The 14,743-nt window shown below is 34.3% G+C and overlaps 1 protein-coding gene across 4 annotated transcripts in view; it reads left to right on the top strand.

Annotated features, from left to right (window-relative positions):
• Positions 1-14,743, top strand: part of LOC149787612 (uncharacterized) — a 177,594-nt gene that overhangs the window by 75,950 nt on the left and 86,901 nt on the right. For 3 of the 4 annotated variants that reach the window (XM_089973781.1, XM_089973779.1, XM_089973780.1), the window contains one exon: positions 6,392-6,561. The exons of the other annotated variant lie outside the window; for it this stretch is intronic. In XM_089973781.1, the coding sequence (XP_089829907.1) occupies positions 6,392-6,561 (170 nt within the window). The remainder of the gene's footprint in view (positions 1-6,391; positions 6,562-14,743) is intronic. 4 annotated transcript variants of the gene reach the window in all.

Below are 14,743 nucleotides of genomic sequence, written 5' to 3'. Positions count from 1 at the left end.
CTCGAAACAATCGACTGCTCAAAGATGGTTTTGATGCATGTTGGAGATTTCAAGTTGTCTAGGTAATAATTGTTAATAATATAACTTGTGGATTTCTTTGACAGGTGTGTTTGGAAATAAAAGGCAGCCATCTGGATTTCATTAAAAGAGCACACGATGTACCAAACATTTAGCACCCACAATCAGTATTTATCATCTGCAGAGAGGTTTATTACCTGTAGAACAATAACTATGTTTAAACCTTGGTATATAATTGTAAAGGGGCCCCACTGTAAAGGGGTTCTCGTTGACTACCTCAGATTGGGGTGGAGTGCTCCCAGTATTATCTTTAATTATTACAGAAGACCCACCCTGGCTTGTTTTTGTTAGAAATTGAAGTAGTGATAGAGATGCAATGCTCTGAGCCCCAAGTCAGTGATGCCAACAGTTAAATTACTGAATACACAGAAGGTGAAATTCAGATAAACAACAAATGTAATGCCATTTAATTACAGATAATCCCTTCTCAAATGAAATTCAATATCCAAAACCCTATCACTCGTCTTTCACTCAACCAAGTGATGGCCTATTTCATCATCTGACTTAGTGTGATAGATTTTTCTCCTGTCCTGTGTTTCTACTCATCTCTTGATCTGTAGTATTTCTTGACTGGTATCCAGTACACTTCAGTCCAACAATCACGTCCTTCACCCTTCACTTCCTCCACTTCGTTCTCTCCTTTTCTTGTCTCCCAGAGACTCGGGACCAACTGTACCAGGGTATTTCCCTCCTCTGTGTCCTACAGTTCCTCCGGTCCCTAAAATCTTCCTGTCTGAACAGACACAAAGACATTAGTATTTTCCTCTAGCTATCTAGCCTCACACTAAGCAACAATCTATCATCCATTACCTTCTTTGGTCACGCATTCGTGCACATCGAAATACCCATACTTTTTGGTATGGCATACACGGTATCAACTGCTCATCATGCATATATCAATAGATTTCATCACATTGGTATATATAGATTCTCAATCTTATTATACAGAACAATATTACATAATCAGACACATTTCTGTACATTACACTTCTACAAAGTGTACACAGATATCCACATATCCATGCGCTGATACATCCTTACACATTATACTCATACAAAGTATACACAAATAGTCAAATACTCATATTAACTAATGTTGCACACTGCAACCATTATACAAAGTTATAATTCAATTCAACATTTGCAAATCTAGAATATCACATGAATAAATGCATGAGGTTACTACATATTAACCAAATAGTGAATTACAATATTAATTCTTTACATAAACATTGCTCATATCTCAAAATGTGCATGTAAATCAAACTACAAATGAATCAAATCCTACAAACAAATGGTAATTCTACATACTAACGATTCTAGTAATGAAGTATACATACTGCACATAATTAAAGTACAATTACCTTGCCGTAATAGATTGCGATAATTGAGCAAATAAGTCACTGACCTTTCCGAAGCTCCTTTGTAATTCCCAGAATAACAATGTTTCCCGCCAATTTTAAATGACGTCGGAGTAGCTTAGAACTTCTTTATGTAATTCCCGCAAGATGGTTTAGCGACTACTGACGTAATTCCAAGTGGATGTCGATTCACCCATGGTCTACATAATTAGCAGACATTGCCCCCTCCCCAGCAGTCTGTCAAGGGTGGATTTACGACTCTCACTTGATTTCCTTTGAGCCAACACCAGCAATTTATGCCACTTACCTGTGAATCGCACGCCGTCGAATAAGGTGCCAGTAACAAGTTCCTATGGCCATGTTATATACAACTGGCTTCCTCCCAGCTTTTCGATGTCGGCGCACACTCACAACATTTATGAAGCGAATAATTAGCCTCAGGGTCTAGCATATACATATTGCAATCTGGCTATTGTTCCTTACTTATAGCGTGACAATAATGCCTCAGGGAAAAGTGGTTTGTTTTGTTGTACAATGCCAATGAATTTTACTAGTCCATACAGACTCTGATATATTGTTTAATGACATAAAGCAGGGGTCATGGTTTGTAATCAAAGCCATAACTGTCACACCTGTTTGAAGTAGTTTTGTGTGTAACAATGTCTACACTGACAACCAATCATATTTTTATTAGCCGAATCAAGCTATTAATATATAAAGTATAAATAAAATACCCACCACTTTCAAAAGTTTATATACTGGATAGCTGTTGTTGTGAAACATAATATTGTTAGTACTGTAATATTTTTGATGGATAATTTTGTCATAAGTTATGGAACAAGCGAGAAGGCACTGCCTAGTTCATGGAGTGACTCTCCCTTGCCAAAATCATCTCCAAAGAGGCCAGTAGACCATCCACAGAAACAACCTTGAATTAATGATTCTGAGGATGCATCACAAAAGGAACCGCCTGCGAAGAAAGCTGCTGTAGATGACGAGTCTGATTATCTTAAACCCAAGAAATAAAAAATTAAAAAATTGTTTCTATCTTAAAGACAAGGTCCCATCATGACCTTGGAAACAACCAATCATTTTAAAATAAAACTTGTTGATGAAGGTTGCTACCAATTGTGAAACAAGGTCAGGATTTAGATCAACACCCAGTGTTTATAAACTAACAGTCAAGGTCAAACTATTTTCTAAAAAAGTATCATCTCTAGTGAATAAATTTACATTGCAATATCATGTAATGAAAAATATTTTTTTTTAAAAACTGACACACAATTAAATTGAAATAAATATATATTAAGTCAGATATAATTAAATCAAACATACATAACAACAATGATAATGAAATCTTTTAAGTTGTGCAACATCAGTGTCAATCTGAGCGGAAGTGAAAATGCGCTGATCAGAAATGACAAACAATTAAACAATATAGATGATGATAGTGATATAGAATTTGAGGGCTTTTTGCCCAAGGACCTAACAAAGGCTATGGACAAGCTACTTGAAATTGAATAATATATTTAAATATTTTTCAGCATTAAATCATATTTATTTTCATTCTTTGATATTGCTATTTATTGTATATGGCTTAATATAAAAATGTTTATTTAACTATCACTCTATCTGCATGCATACATACATACACACACACACGCACATGATTAAGAATTTTAAATTATATTAGTTAATGGGAGTTCATGATCACATTAAATAATTGGTGACCAAATGAAGCAAACTTTGTATCATTTAAATTAACGGCAAACATGCTGCGAATTTTACATTAAAACGATGCAGCAGATCTTCCTAGATTGTGTCCGAAAACATAAATTGTAGAAAAAATTATAGCTGAGCAACGTCCAAAAACTTACAACGTATTTAAATATTATATTTCAAACAAAAAAAAAAACTGTCCAAAAATGTATGGTGAATATGGTAATGCTATTAACACATTAATTCCTAGTGACGACTTTATGGGGCAGGAGGTAGTAGCCTACTGCCGAACTCTGTAGCATCTGGTCATGCATGATACACTAAAGTGGTTGGTATTAAAGAAAGGTAGACAGATGTAGCTCTACAATGATACCAAATAATCTGGAATATCTAGTTGCACTACAAAATACAGATAGAAAAACCTCATTTTTTGGACCCGACCTTTTTTTACCCAAAATTTGCCCGTGGTCGGAATCTCATTTTGTGTCTGGATTTTAGACTTTTTGGTCTCAGATCTAAGGCAAACCAGTATGAACTGCAAACAGACAGATGAGCCTTTGCAAAAAGTAGGATAAGATGGGCATTTGGAATAAAGAGTGGTCTCCATACAAAAATAATGGCTCCGTTTAGCAAAAAAGTCCAACTTTTACCCTTCTGCTCACGCGCGAGTCAAATAGCCAATGAAAAACAGCATTTCTAACACAACTAGGCAGTATGCTATTGAAAGATGACTGGGAATTTGGTGTTTTCGAGTTTATTCAGAAATAGCTTTAAAAATGTGTTTCCTACTCAATTTTCAGGCAAAAATGACAAAAAGCTCCAGGGGTTAATGTGTTAATGCATTGTATAACTGATTTGTTTTACCCTCAGCTTTACAGCAGTTGCAAGCAGATTATTTAATAGCTTTCAGCGTATGGAATAACATACTCTAAAGTATGTGAGTTGACCGTCGCAATATGATTAAGTACAATCATTAGGTTGCTGCCTTCTTCTAAGGGACCTGTTCTCCTATAGTGTTTGAGGGGCTATAATAGCCCATCCAGCTTAATGGCACTATACCTCAAATGGAGCAGCTGTTCCCCTATAGTGTTGTTTGATGGATTATAATGTCTAAGCTTCCAGCAAAGGCACTGTAACACACCAGGAGCAGTTCTCATATAGTGTTGCTTGATGAATTATAATGTCTAAGCTCCCAGCAAAGGCGCTGTAACACACCCAGAGCAGTTCTCTTAAAGTGTTGCTTGATGAATTATAATGTCAAAGCTCCCAGCAAGGGCACTGTACCACACCAGGAGCAGTTCTCTTACAGGGTTGCTTGAACAACTGTTCCCTATAGTGTTGCTTGAACAACTATTCACTATAGTGTTGCTTATTGGACCCGAACCCACAGCAAGGGCACCACACCATGCCAGGAGTTGTTCTCCTGTAGCAGAAATGTGCAACTTATGACACATGGGCCAGGTCTGGCCATGACCTGGTTTTATCTGATTCTTTACATCATAGGTGTGGCTTTAAAAATTGCACAGTTGGAATTGGTCTGCTGGAGGAAGATGTAAATACATGCCTTTGATAGCCAAGACTAAATAAATCGTGGAACCATCATATTTGAGTTCTACTGCTCACAACCCAGAAGAGATTATGAGATGACCTGTTGTCCATTGCCCATCCATAATCCACCCTTCTGTAACCTGAAGTTTGTTGTTCCAACTCTTCCTACATGTTCTTGCTGGGAAACGATATATTCATCCCAAGGTTTAAATGGTCCAGAATGAAAATGGTGCTGCTCAAACAGCCATTATAGTTGCCTCTGAAATCTTGTTATCACTACTCCTTTTGAATCGACAGTCATATAAACATGGTGTTTACACTAAAAGACTTCTTATGATATGTCTGGCTGGTTGTAAATGAAAATGGTGCAGATCTGATGTCCGATATAGTTATTACTGCAGCCATCTTGAAAATTTTGTTATTGCTGTTCTCTTTAATTTTCACGCAAAGTCATATTGACATGGGATTTTCATCAGTAGACCTCTTGCAATGGCTAGTTCAAATCCTAAATGAAACTGGTGCTGCTTGGACATTCAGTATGGCCACCACAGTTACCATTTTGAAGATAGTACTATTTCTTTTTAATGAATAGACATATGAAGAAGAGTTTTTAGTAAAGATTTTTGTTGTAAATGAAAATGATGGATGATGCAGATCTGACGTCTAGTTAGTAATCACAGGAGCCCTTTTGAAAATCTTGTTGTCATGTGCCTTCTGCATGGAAAGCCATTAACATGGGGTTTTATCAATATGGGGTTTCCACCAGGAGATATGGTGTCTTTTAGGTACTAAGTGAAAATCAATCATCCATTGTGCAAATCTTGTTGTTGCTACTCCTCCTCAGACTGAATGTCATATTAACAAAAGTTTTTTTCCAGCACACTTTTTATGATGTTGATTCTAAATTAAAATGGTGTTGATCTGACTTAAAGTATGGCCACCATGGCAGCCATCTTGAAAATCTTACTATCATAAACCATAAATGGAAAGTTATATTAATATGGAGTTTTCACCAGGAGACTTCTAATAGTGAGTTAAGTTGGTCTTAATGAAAATGGTGCTTATCTTTCATTGACTATGATCTCTATAATGATAACCATCATGAAATATTTTTTTTATAGATACCTCTCCTGTATTAATGGACATAATGGAGTGGGGTTTTTCACCAAAAGTTATATGATCATGTCTGTTTCCTAAATTGAAATGGTGCCAATCTTACACCCACTATTGTCTGCCATGATGGCTGATCTAAAAATCTTATTGATCAAGAATATGAGAGATTATTAAAAGAAGAAATGGTCTTATCTAGAATTCCTGGCAATTCTTTTTGGACAGTAGAATCAGCCCTTTTAATGTACTCTCTTTATATTTTGTCTACATTACTTTAGAGAATGTATGATCATTACAATTACATATCAGATTTTCTGTATGATGGAAATTCAGACGATTTTTTAAAATTTTTATGATCAGCCCTGAAGCTGCCATCGTGACATGGTTGAGCAATTGGTAATGAGAGAGACTTTACCTTTTTGAGCCAATCTTGTATACTAAAACTTTCCTTGTAAAAATCTCTTCTTCAGACTTTGGGCTTATTTCCAACACTTTTTAACACTGTGAAAAATGGTAGTGGGTACTAACATTGTACCTTGGTTGATGGATTTTGCTATTCATTTCTCTCTTTCCAGTCAAGGGTAGTTAGTGAAACTTCTAGCATGACTAGCATCAGTTCCACAGAAGACACCTTCCAGTTGGGTGGGCCCCAGACCCTCCCTCACAACAACTATGGCTATAACACAGACAACCAAAGTTTTGGGGACCAGCCTAAAATGAGCACCCATCTCTTGGATTCATTTATGTGAGTATCTTGACAATACAATTATAGAGGCTGACTCTCTTTTTGGCTTTGTAGATCCTTTACTTAAACTCTGTCAAAAATGCCCACAACTTGAGGATTCTTTCTGGACAAGAGTATTATATATTAATGAAATGGGGATGTTAGAAAAAGAAAAAAGAATGAGATTTCTTCTGCAAATATGTAAGAAAAGTCTCATTCAAATCCTACCTATTCATTCTGTTATGGTCAAGTATACCAAAACCTATATGCCTTGTATCATTTTCACATTCCAGCAGACGTGGCTTTAGCATACAATGTAGCTTTTAAGCATGAGCTACCAGCATGAACTTGCCATTAGTGCATTTATAATGGTGAGTTTCAGATTTGAACACACTGAACAGTAAATATTCACAAAAGTTTCAATATGTATTAACTTAGTTGCTTGTTATTAACATTGATACTTACCGAACAAACCTCCAAATATAATTCTGTTCAATATTAAAACCTCAACTAAATTAATTAACAAAATTTCAGTTCACCTTAGAAACCTGGTATTTATTACACATGACAAGTTTTGGTATTCTTATGTATATCTGTATTGTGTACTTAACTTTTGGCCATGACTGTACATATTGGCAGTTTGTTTACATAGTTTTTTTAAAAATTCTATGTAATTGTAAATGTCAGCTAGACTAGGTTTTTCCATTGAAAGTCTTCACATTCTATTATGTTAAAGGACAAGTAAAAATCTGTATAAATAAGGACTTGAGAAACAAATAATTCAATCCTGTTTCAAAATCAGTCTCTGGAATCCATTTGCTATTAGATTTTACAGTTATGATGTTCAGATATAATTCCAGAGGAATATTTTATTTAAATTATTCTTTGGAATTGTTAAGTGCTCATAAATTTGGGATTAACACGTTATTTTGTAATTATTGTGAACTCATACAAAGACATTCTGGATTGTATCATTGTGGTACATCATGGCATTCAAGACTATTGGAATTCATTCAGAATATTGTATACTTTTGGACTTGTGACAAGGCATTTAGGATTATTTGGGATTTAATTAGCATTTCTGTTTCACTTTCTTTCTGTTACTTAACTCAAGACCTCAAGTCCTAACTCTTGGCTATTTTTTGTTCCAGTTTGGCATGGTCAGGGTTCGTGTACATATTTAAGATCGTGGTGTGCAATGGAATTTAAACAAAAATGCATTATAAGAAGCTTAGGAGACTGGTTTTGTCTTTTTATATACTGGGTAGTTTTTGTTATCTTTTCTAACATGATTCAGAATGGGAGCAGGGCCCATAATTTGGAGAAAGAATTTGATCAAATTGAAGAACATTTGTTTTTATTGTTTTTTTTTTTATATAGATAACATGCTGAAATTGATAAGTCATGGTTTGTTTAATTTTTTTTATGACTTCAGCCTTTTATTTTATTCCTGTATACCCATACAAAAATCATAGTTTATTCTTCATAGACATAGGCTATGCAGGTCTTCATATTCAGCTGGATCCATGTTGTTTTTTTTTTAGGCACCCCCCCCCCTCATGTATTTTACCTTTTAGTTCACTGAGTTGTATTCTGAAACTTGATAATGGGTTAGTGTTCATTGAATTTTTAAGTGTCTGTATCTTTGTGCATGCTTGGCATTGTTAACTTTCAAGCTAATAAATTTTTAGGTGGTAGGAAGGTATGTATGACCAGTCATTGTTACTGTAGGTGTTGACAGGTGTACATGTGAGTAATAACCACTGCTTCATTACCTCTCAGGTATTTCTGTTAGAGACAGTAGATTATTTTAAATGTCTGGTACACTGCATGTACATTGACCTTTCTTTTCTGTGGATCCAAATAATCAGATAATTTTTGTACTGGTTTTATGTCCAAATTTAGTTTAGACTCCAGAATGGATGCATTTTAGAAAATCTAATTTTACTTGTTCATTATGTATGAAAACAAATGTTTTTCCTGAGTATAAAATTAACTTGATAATGTATTCACTCCTTACTTAATTGTTTTATCTTTTTCAGGTATTATTTTCGCTGTCTTTTTCGAGTCTTTGTCAGTCTCCATCTGTCAGTATCTTTCTCATGTACAAATGTGAAAATAAGTTGTTTTTTTCCCTCCAAATTAGTTACTAGGCAACATGAGACTTGATTCTGGAAATGTGACAATAATGAATTGTTCTTACACAATCCTTCCAGTCAGGTTTCCACTGTAGATGATGAGTGTCCAGTATGACAATAATGAATTGTTCTTACACAATCCTTCCAGTCAGATTTCCACTGTAGATGATGAGTGTCCAGTATGACAATAATGAATTGTTCTTACACAATCCTTCCAGTCAGATTTGCTCCATAGAAAAACCAGAATAGGGGATATCTTGTTACCCATTCATCATTAGGGATATAAGAAAACTATTCAGACTGTTTAAATCCAACACTGACACAAAGGGGAAAAGACTGGGGCAGGTCTTTACAATGTCATTGTGACATATTACATTAGTGTAGACTTTATCAAGTACATGTGTAACATGTGTCCTCTAAAGTAAGGAATTATTCTGTTGTCTATAATTTTTCATACTTTTCTGATTTTTGTGTACACATCAACCCATACAAATCTGAATTATTTGTGTCATATAAATTTTCATACAGAACCTCGTTCTTATTTTATTTTCAAATATTTGAATTTAAGAACCTGGAGTTAAAAATTACAGTCACTATTTGTGCATATTATTTATACACTTCCAAGAAATAATTCATAAAAAATATACAGAAATGACAGACAGTAAGGTGATATTTTTACCTTATTCATCAAACTCTTGAATACAAATTTGTAATTATTGTATGCTGAGAATGGTAGATACTTGCATTTTGAAATAATAAATTTTGTTTATATGGTAATGCTTGAGTAATAATCTGGAATTTCTAGTTGCACTACAAAATTCAGAGGGAAAAACCTCATTTTTTGGACCCGATTTTTGTCTACCCAAAATTCGCCCGTGGTCGGAATCCGATTTTGTGTCCAGATTTTAGACTTTTTGGTCTCAGATGTAAGGCAGACTGGTATGAACTGCAAACAGACAGATGAACCTTTGCAGGAAGTAGGATAAGATGGGCATTTGGAATAAAGAGTGGTCTCAGTACGAAAATAATGGGTCTGTCAAGATAATAAAATTTAAAAAGTATATTTTTTTTATTACCCTTCTGCTCATGCAAGAGCCAAATAGCCAATGAAAAAAGGATGTTTCTAACACAACTAGGCAGTATGTTATTGGAAGATCACCTGGCAGTTGGTGTTTTAGGATGTATTCAGAAATAGCTTTCAAAATGTTTTCTGCTCGAATTTCGGACAAAAACAACAAAAACCTCCAGGGGTTAATATGTTAAGAGGTTAGTGTTAGGATTGGTCAGCCTGGTTTCAGTATAATGTGACAGGGTGGAACATGATGCTATATGTCTGGGGCATGGTGCCCCAGTGCTAGACATCGCTATTGTAGTTTTTATAACTTAAAAATTGTTAAAGCTATGTTAAAAATCACACACACCTTACAGACCCCTATATTCCTTAATGGGTAACCTGTAGCCAGTCACAACTGTAGTTTTGCAGAGTTGAAGGACATTTTAAAAATGCACACACACACACACACACACACACACATATATATATATATATATATATATATATATATATATATATATATATATATATATATATATATATATATATATATATATATGTATATGTATTTCAAACTTTGCAATACCTCATAAAACCTGTAAGAGATTATGACAACAAAAAAATGTAGAGTTTGTCTGGGCAGTATAGGACAAAAACAAAAAAACAAGAGGCTAGATTGTAGATGCAGTGCAATGGCATGCCATTAAATTGTGGCAGGCACATGTCTCATTGAAATGGAATGTCAACATCCAGGTAAGCAAAGGTATTAGTGCCTTCTATTACCATACAACCTCATCTGCTAATCATGTACAGTTCTATGAAAGGCTTTGAAAAATGGATTATGAGTAAATGTAAGTGGTCCAGTTTTTGTATTTATTGCACAGTGAAAAATAATCTTTTCTCATGGAAGACCTACTGGTTTCAATTGGAGCTGGAACCATTGAAGAGTCTGACCACAGTCAAGAAAATAATATGCTGTCTGATATTAGTTGGGCAAACAAATTATGAAATAAATGCCTTACAAATAACATTCAGTGTTTTTCTTGATATTAGTTGGGCAAAAAAAGTTACGTTATACATGTCCTAAAAATATTCCTGGGCATTTTTCAAGATAATGTTATTCACGACAGCACAAGGACATTCACAACTTCTTGTCTTGGCCTTTTAACATGTTGCATAACTCACATCTCAAACTAGGTGTCAAAAAAGTGTCCAGAATTGCTGCTGTCAGTGATATGTTTTATTTTAAATGCATATTAGAGATTTCCACTATGCCAATTGATTTAGAGATGTACTCAAGTGAAATAAATTAGACACTAAATATATTGACTGTTTTTCACTTGGGTATGTGTTACTTAGTGTCCACTAAAGTACACCGCATGACACAGTGAAATCTCTTGGACACATGTTACTAATGATATGGAAAAATGTTAACCAGCCTTGAAATGGGTGAACATAAAATAGAGTATATATGCATTTTTCTGACCAGGATTGGTTAATAATGTAAGTTATGTTTTACGAAAAAGAATCTTTTTTAAGAGCTTTTCCTAATTGTAAGTGTAAAAAATAAATAGAGATATTGCTTTATTAATGGAATTTTAGTCCTTTGACAGTCTTGAGTTTGGAACACTCATTACTAAAATTAGCACCTAACTCTTTGGTGCAGAATTAAAAGCACATGTTTCAAACACATGCAGGTCCAGAAAATGCCATGGCTCATATCCTTTCCTGTACACAGAAGCTGACATTCAGGTTTCATCTGTACTGATAAATATAGGTTTGATCATGAGCACTCAGAAATTTTAAGTTATTGAATTTTTTTAATATCATAGTGTTTACATAGGTTTACTATGGGAACTGAATTAGTACCACAAGTCCTATAGACAGCCACAGCAATACAATGACTCCACATTATGCAAGTGCAATTAAATTTACTATCAATGCAATCATATGGTTCTGTTTGTGGATAACAAGCAAAATTAATACCTTTTGTAAACCACAGAGTGACTTTCAATGGGATATTCAACACCTATTCCAATGTATCAACTGTTACTAAGAAGGGGGGAGAGGGGACAGTGTGTAGATTGGACTAAGTTAGGTGGAGTGTTTTGCACTTTGGATTATAAGCTAAGTAATAAATATATAGAAAATTTACCAATTATTGAGTAATTATAGTAAGTAATATTTTGCATTTTAATGGACTTATGTCCATCTTACTTTAGTTTTAAATTATAGGTCTTTTGGGAGAAATTTTAGGTAATTTTTGTCATTTAAATCTCATTTTCTATGATAATCCATGTACATATAGATGGTCACCTTGACCTTTTAATCATTAATTACATAATATGACAAAGCTGGTAATTATATTTCATTATTAAAATGAAGAGTGATAAATGGTGATTTAAAAAAAGATGATTCTTGTTAGACAGCTTTATTTTAATATTTTTTTCTGATTTTCTTAAATAAAGCTCAGATATTTAAATGTTGCCTGAAATGTACCATTGCTTTTTAGGTGAACATGAACTAGCAGTATAATTTAATATTCACTAATGTATTCTTTGACAAGCAGAACTATGCACATTGCTTACTTATGTAACTACTATTCCTAGGGCTGTCAAGAAAATAAGGGTGGATATAGGACACGGTACTAATGATATAGAAAAATGAGAAGCAGCTTGGAAATGGGTGAACATAAAATAGAGTATATATGGGTTTGGCTGACCAGGATTGTTTAATAATATAAGCTATGTTTTAAAGAAAAAGAATCTTTTTGAGAGCTTTTCTTAGTTGTAAGTGAAAAGAAGAGAGACATTGTTATATTGATGGAATTTAGTCCTTTAACAGTCCTGAGTTTGGAATATTCATTACTAAAATTAGCACCTGACTGTTTGGTGCAGAATTGAAAACACATGTTTCTGGCACAAAAGTTGACATTCAGGTTTCAACTATACTGATAAATATAGGTTTGATCATGAGCACTCAGAAATTTTAAGTTATTGAATTTTTAATATCATGGTGTTTGCATAGGTTTACTATGGGAACTGAATTAGAACCTTGAGTCTTCTAGGATTTATAGATGGAGTCCATCATGAGCAACACCAGATGTTGGGTAATAGGTTTGGTTGATTTGTGACCCATGCTCTGGCTGGTGGAATTTAGAAGTGGAAGTTAAGTGAAAAGTTGTGCTTCTTAAGAAAAGGATAGTTAGAAACAGGAGATTTCACAAGCATTGTTCACTGAACATCACTCAAGCACCTCTTCTTGAATGACTGAACTATGGTCAGTATACTTTGTGCATATTCTATAAATACAACAGAAAGTATACCACCTAAACATAATTTTGTTCTGAATTTTGGAGCATATATGCAAATAAAAAAAAGATTATGTTGCTGAAAGATAATTATTTTTCTGGATCCTTAAATTTATGGTATATATACATGACAAAATCCATGAAAATTGTTTCCTTACAAAAGGTATTACTGAATTCAGCGTTCAAAGGTAGTCCATTTTAAGATATATAGAAAAGTATTCTTGAAGACTTGGTTGATTCAAACCGAGTTGGAACCAATGAAGGGTCTGACTGTAGTCAGGCATGTATTACAGATTTGTTATTAACTGGTTTTCCTGGTACCTATATGACAGAACATGAGTTGCAATTAGTTGCTCTGTAAAAACTCAGTATTATTTATGACGATGTTATGATGGCCTGAGGTCATTCCCAGCCTTTTGCCATGGCCTGCAATTGTCTTTCCACATGTTACATAATTTTTGCAGTTCAGTATGTTAACATAAAATTGAAAGTCATTGCATTTTTACTTTGTTATGTTAGTGTCAGAGGGGATTGATACACTTGCCAAACTGCAGTGGATTCAGATATTAACGAGAAACCACTTATAAGTATTGACATGTTTGACTGCTTAAATAGAATTTTATTTAGACTTGAAGAATATAGAACACCCAAAGAACATTAGAGAACCACACTGTCAGGAATAATAACTGATCCAGTAAATGTAGAGTGGTACACTGTCATAGTAAATGTAAAGTGTGGTACACTGTAAAAGTAAATGTAGAGAGTGGTACACTGTTACAGTAAATGTTGTACACTTTACAGTATATGTAGAGAGTGGTACACAGTAAATGTAGAGAGTGGTACACTGTTTCAGTAATGCTAGTCTTTTTGTAGCGGGTAAGTTTTCATTCATTGCTACAAAATAGATTAAACCATTTCCAAATTAAGACTAATTCAGCAGACTTTGTGAATAGATAGTTGACCCTTGCTAGGGGTCACCTATATCCTGTGTGTGCTATGTGTGTGTGCTATATTGTATGACTGCTATATATGTTTCCATGTTGGGACGGCAAATTATTATCAAATTATAACCCAGTTTTTAATGAGTAGGGCTCACTGGTATTTGGGAGACTTAAATTGAACTGCCTTTTGGACTTGTTTTTGAGCATATGTTACACTTTGTATTACACCTTAAGGTTTTATCTGGATAGTCATCTTAGATACATGTACCTGCCTAATTGTGATTATAGACAGACCATCCTGGCTTTAAATGACAAGAACTAGTTTTAGATCATGTTTCAGTCATTGTTATGTCTATTTAGCCATTACAATAATGATCTTATACCCATCTTGTACTGACCATAATTATTGTATACAGACAGGTGCCAAATCTGATTAAAATCCATATCTCTGGCACACCAGAGATTGATGGACATTGCTTGAAGGTCATTTTCTGTTGACCTTTCAGATCACTTGTCAGGGTAGAACTGTCATATTTATGAAAGTAAAAGACATGATTTGGAACACTTTGTTTCTTACACAAAATGCAATTCTTTATCTGCAATGATGGACACTAAAAATAGATGGACTGGGAATTCCATAGGGTGGCAGAACATGAACTGTACTGGTGCTTGTCAGATATGCTTATTGTGAGTCACTGGAGTAGATCTCATTTTAATCAGATTGAAGCAGACCTTTTTAAACAGTAAGATGGGCTGAGTA

This window comes from Sinohyriopsis cumingii, chromosome 11 (genome assembly GCF_028554795.1).
Source record: "Sinohyriopsis cumingii isolate HCF-2022 chromosome 11, ASM2855479v2, whole genome shotgun sequence".
Taxonomy (NCBI): Eukaryota; Metazoa; Mollusca; class Bivalvia; order Unionida; family Unionidae; genus Sinohyriopsis; species Sinohyriopsis cumingii.
Note: the sequence above shows the minus strand (reverse complement) of the source record. Positions and strands in the feature narration are given on the sequence as shown.